Source organism: Mastomys coucha, unplaced genomic scaffold (assembly GCF_008632895.1).
Source record: "Mastomys coucha isolate ucsf_1 unplaced genomic scaffold, UCSF_Mcou_1 pScaffold6, whole genome shotgun sequence".
Lineage (NCBI taxonomy): Eukaryota > Metazoa > Chordata > Mammalia > Rodentia > Muridae > Mastomys > Mastomys coucha.
This window is the reverse complement of record NW_022196912.1, coordinates 32383360-32387346: the sequence shown is the minus strand read 5'-3', so window position 1 is coordinate 32387346 and position 3987 is coordinate 32383360. Positions and strand designations below refer to the sequence as shown.

At 42.5% G+C, this 3987-nt stretch overlaps 1 protein-coding gene across 3 annotated transcripts in view; it reads right to left on the bottom strand.

Annotated features, from left to right (window-relative positions):
• The window catches only part of LOC116080234 (cytosolic 5'-nucleotidase 1B), a 16033-nt gene that overhangs the window by 8631 nt on the left and 3415 nt on the right, over positions 1-3987 (bottom strand). For all 3 annotated transcript variants that reach the window (XM_031356540.1, XM_031356542.1, XM_031356543.1), the window contains 4 exons: positions 3739-3876; positions 2083-2598; positions 1746-1913; positions 449-578 (listed from right to left, as the gene is read on the bottom strand). In XM_031356540.1, coding sequence (XP_031212400.1) covers positions 449-578; positions 1746-1913; positions 2083-2598; positions 3739-3876 — 952 coding nt within the window. The remainder of the gene's footprint in view (positions 1-448; positions 579-1745; positions 1914-2082; positions 2599-3738; positions 3877-3987) is intronic.

Sequence of the window (3987 nt, the reverse complement as noted above, 5' to 3'; positions counted from 1 at the left end):
GAGAGAGAGAGAGAGAGAGAGAACACATCCAGGAGCATCCAGTTTTAAGAGCTGGAAGGGGAGGTGAAAACCTTTAAACCTGTAACATTGATCTGTGGTGAGGAAAAAGTTTGATCTCATAGAAAAAGCCTCTGGGCTGACGGCTCCTTGAAGTCAAGTTCAGAAGTGAAAAACATAAAGCAGAGAAATATATTGAGGACCTGGGATTAAGACTTTGAAATTCACACTTGACAAGTTAAGTCCAGAGCTTTGAGCCCAACTCTGTGCTGAAGTTAAAAATGAACATGGCCTTTCTTGTTCTGACATAGGCAAATAAACATTCCCCACTCAGAAGGGGGTGTTGGTATCAAAGACATTGCAATGGTTTAAGCCACAGTTAGCAAAATAGCATGGCTTCTTTTTTGCAGGGCTGAGAGCCGGTCTTCCACATGGTATTTATTTTACTTACCGTAGTGATTGACGCTGTTTATAAGCCGTACTCCCACTTGGGCATGGTTATTAGTCATCAGTACTATATCGAATAAGTCCTGTTCTTCAGGATACAGATCACGGAGTCTAGAGTTGACATGTTGCAGTGCCTGCAGGTTGCAAACACGGATGTATAAAAAGGGGCAGGCAAGGTGGTGGGTGTTAGGCAGCAAGAGGAAAAACATCTCATCAGGGTCAGAGTCAAGCTTCGCAAAAAAAAAAAAAAATCAGTGCTCCTTTAAAACATGGTGATGTTACCTTTCCTATGTTTTCTGGATCCCACACATAAGCTTCAGTTAATGCCATGGCAAAAGTGGGAATGTCTATAGGATGATATTAAAACATTCTGTTTAATAGAACTATCTTGGAAGAGGAGATGAGATGGGGGATTGTGGAGGGGAAATTGGGAAGGGGGGACAACATTTGAAATGTAATAACCACAAAAAAGAGAATTATCTCAACAGTAGGTAGAGAAAAAGATACACTTAATGATATGCCTTCTTCTTTGTCTATTTGTTTAACTTTGTAAGTCCTGATTTTATTGTAAGAAATTTGGAATGATTTGGGAATTTACTTGTCACTCATGCAGAAAGATTGGGACTAGTTGATAATCTCATTTTTTTTGTTTTTGTTTTTGTTTTTATATGTTCTTGGGAAGATCATAGGCTGTGACCACAGAGTCTAGAACAGTGGTTCGCAACCTTTTTAATGCTAAGACCTTTTAATACAGCTCAGGACCATTAACTCTTTATTACTTCCTACCTAACTCCTGTATGGAGGACACAGGCTTTTTTTTTTTTTTCTGCCCAAAGTAACTTATTTATTTATTTATTTATTTATTTATTTATTTATTTATTTAGTCTTCTCAAACATATCAGAGCAAATATGCCACTTCCTAATCTTAAAGCTAGCAAGACCAGGAGGTATACTGGGCAATTCTCGTCAATGCTCCCAGCCAGTGCTCCCAGCTCCAGGAGATTGCACTGAGGCCGGAAGCATCCCCTGAGAAACCAGTGCTCCCCGTTTTTGTTTAAAGGTCAGATGACTAGGGCTCCACTGAAGAAAGCCACGATCCATAATGGAAGGTTCAAGATGAAAAATCCTTTTCTCAACAATTCCAGATATCTTTGGGACTTAGTCAACTGGAATTGGACAAGAATTATAAAGATAGTATAGGGATTATTGGGGAGAATGGACAAACTCCCAAAAGTCCACCTCGGTTCTTTTTGTTCTTATCCAAAGTTCCTGATGGGAGTGAATGGCAGTTCACACAGTACCTTGACAAACCGAAATGCTGGCCCTGGGGTCAGGATGACGTTCTCGTTGGTGAGCTGATACTCCATGTACTTTTCCAGACCCTCTTCTTCGTAGATTTTCCTGTCATCTACCATATTGAAAAGTGCCCGAGAAGAGACAGCAATGGTGATGGCATGCTTGGGTTTGGGCTGCGGAGGTCAAGGAAAGGAGAGTCAATGAATACAGAAAGGTAAGGATGCAGGTGGGATGGGATAGAGGGTGGGAAGACTGGGAAGGAGTTCTTTACACAAGAAGTGGGATGTAGTTGAGGGACAAGAAGAAAGGAGCCTAGGAGTGCCAGAAATCAGGCACCCTCACCGGCCTGGGCCGCGCACAGCTGGGGATCTTCTCATACAGCATGCTCACAGATGTCCAATAGGCCTCATCCACTTCATCTTCTTCCATCTGCTGCCTCTGCCGCTGCTGCTGGCCATCAGGCAGAGATTCCGGGTCAATGTCCACAGAGGTGCCATACTGGAGGCGGCGCTGGACATAGGACTTCCACTCGGTGGGAGGAGTGCGTGGATACTCTCGAGTCTTGGGTATCCCTTCTCTCGAGTCACAGCTGTGTGCATAGTCCCTCAACTGCAAGTCTCTAGGCTCTCTGTTTTCCCTGGGGGCCCATGGATCGTTGCCCGCATACATCTTCGATGTCCGTCTGGAGTCAGGCTCTGTTTCCGGGGGTGTGGGGGGTTGTGAGTCAGGCTGGGTGATAGGTCTGTTCTGCGGAGTCTGTTGAAGGGAGGACTTCTCTGTTGTCTGAGGTGGAGGTGAGGTCTCGTGTTGACTGGGGGAGTTTGAGGAAGTTCGAGAAGTGGCAGTGCTGTTAGGGGCCTGATGAAGAAATGGAGGTTGTAGTTCAGGCCTATGAGGGTTCACATCCCTATTTCCCACACTGCACCTTCTAGCTCTAGCCTATTCCTAGATCAGAATGAATCCTAGTTCATCCTAGCTCCTTTAACTAGACTGAAAAGGATCCACACATTTCTAGTCTCCAGACTTTGGATATTACTGTTAAAACAGACTGCTCGCTGTACTCTCATCCACCAACTTCTCTACCTGGACCTCATGCATGCGTAACACATGTGCTCATCACAGTAAATAGGGTCAAATTCTCTTATCCTTAAGTAGCATAAGTCATAAACCTCACCTCCCTCAGTGACTCGAGTGAGTTTCATGTGTAAACTGGGTAAGACACTGGCACTAGAACATCTACTTATCCTGATCCTCTATGACTCCCCTTTCCCAGTGACTATGCATGTGATTGCTGGGAGGGCTGGAGAGTCACATGTCTTCAGTCTTGCTATGCTATCAGATAACAACAGAATTGATTGTCTTTCTAAATAAGAAGGGGGAATTCTAGAGAAATAATACATTACTGACACAGCTCTGCAAGATGTTATTAAACATTCACATATTCATATAACACTCAATTTATGTTTATTTCACATGCATGGCCATTCTTAGTGAGATTATTGAACCAAATCCAACAAAGTATAGGTGTATGGGATATGTTTCTGTATTTGCACAGGGCAATCTCTTCTTTTCTGTGCATCTGGAAACAAATTCATAAATTCACTTATGTAGTCAGGTCACGTAAAGGGCCTAAACCCATACAGTGACATTTAAATTTTCTCTTTTGATTTGATTGTTTCATCCCTTTCCTCTTTTCAGAGCCATGGGCACTCAATTGCATTTGTTTTTTGGATGAGGACAGGGAACATACAGCTAGACCTAAAGGCCTTATTTAAAACTGTTGTCTTCCACTTTGTAGAATGAAAACCTGGGCAGATTGCTTTGTGCTTTTGTTTTCTCAATGGTAACTTTAGGCTTGCCTGGGTGTGTCTGAAAGAGCTAAATTAACTACCAAGAAGTCACTTATCCAGAACAAAGTCTAAACACTTTGAAAAATAAGTCCCAATAGATATAAGTCATCACTTATCATTCACTCTTCGCTTTCATCAATAGCTTTACCTTGACAACAGTATTCCTGCTTCTGGGCTCATCCACTGATGGAGCCCTAGTAGATGGGCTCCCTGATGTTCGGGACCACTGATTTTGCACAACGTATCCTCGAGAGTCTGTATTATGCACAGGTAATTCTTGGGATCCCTGTGTAAGACAAAAGACCCACATATTTAATTCTTTTTTTTTAATTTCTTTATTTATATGCGAATTTTTCCATTCCCAGTTTCCCCTCCAAAAAACAAAAAAACAAACAAA